A 429-nucleotide genomic window follows, 5' to 3' on the forward strand; every position below is an offset into this window, starting at 1 on the left:
GGCAGCAGTATATGCAGGGGCTGCAGCATCTGCCTCCACCGCTGCAGCTGCAGCAGCAACTGCAGCAGCAGCAGCAGCAGCAACAGCAACAGCAGCAGCAACGAGGCAAAAGGCGCCGCAGCATCGATGAGAGTGTCTTAACACTCGACAGCAGCAGCAGCAGTGACAGCAGCAGCCTCAGCAGCAGCAGCATCAGCAGCAGCAGCATCAGCAGCAGCACAACAGGGTATAGCAGCATGCGTCATCAGCAGCAGCAGCAGGCAGAGCAGCAGCACGAGAATCAGCAGCAGCAGCTGCTGCAGCAGACCCTTGCTCATCCTCATCAGCAGGCCTACTACATGCACCAGCAGCAGCAGCAGCAGCAGCAGCAGCAGCAGCAGCAGCAGCAGCAGGGTGATGCAGCAGGAGACGAAGAGGTGCTGGAGATGC

The 429-nt window shown here is 60.1% G+C and overlaps 1 protein-coding gene across 1 annotated transcript in view; it reads left to right on the forward strand.

The window, feature by feature from the left end:
- EMH_0026710 (uncharacterized protein) overlaps nucleotides 1-429 on the forward strand; it is a gene marked incomplete at both ends in the record, with an annotated part of 5,373 nt that overhangs the window by 3,590 nt on the left and 1,354 nt on the right. The window contains 1 exon segment of the mRNA XM_013502657.1: nucleotides 18-416. Within this exon segment, the coding sequence (XP_013358111.1) occupies nucleotides 18-416 (399 nt within the window).

Source organism: Eimeria mitis, genomic scaffold (assembly GCF_000499745.2).
Source record: "Eimeria mitis Houghton genomic scaffold, Emh_scaff983, whole genome shotgun sequence".
NCBI lineage: Eukaryota > Apicomplexa > Conoidasida > Eucoccidiorida > Eimeriidae > Eimeria > Eimeria mitis.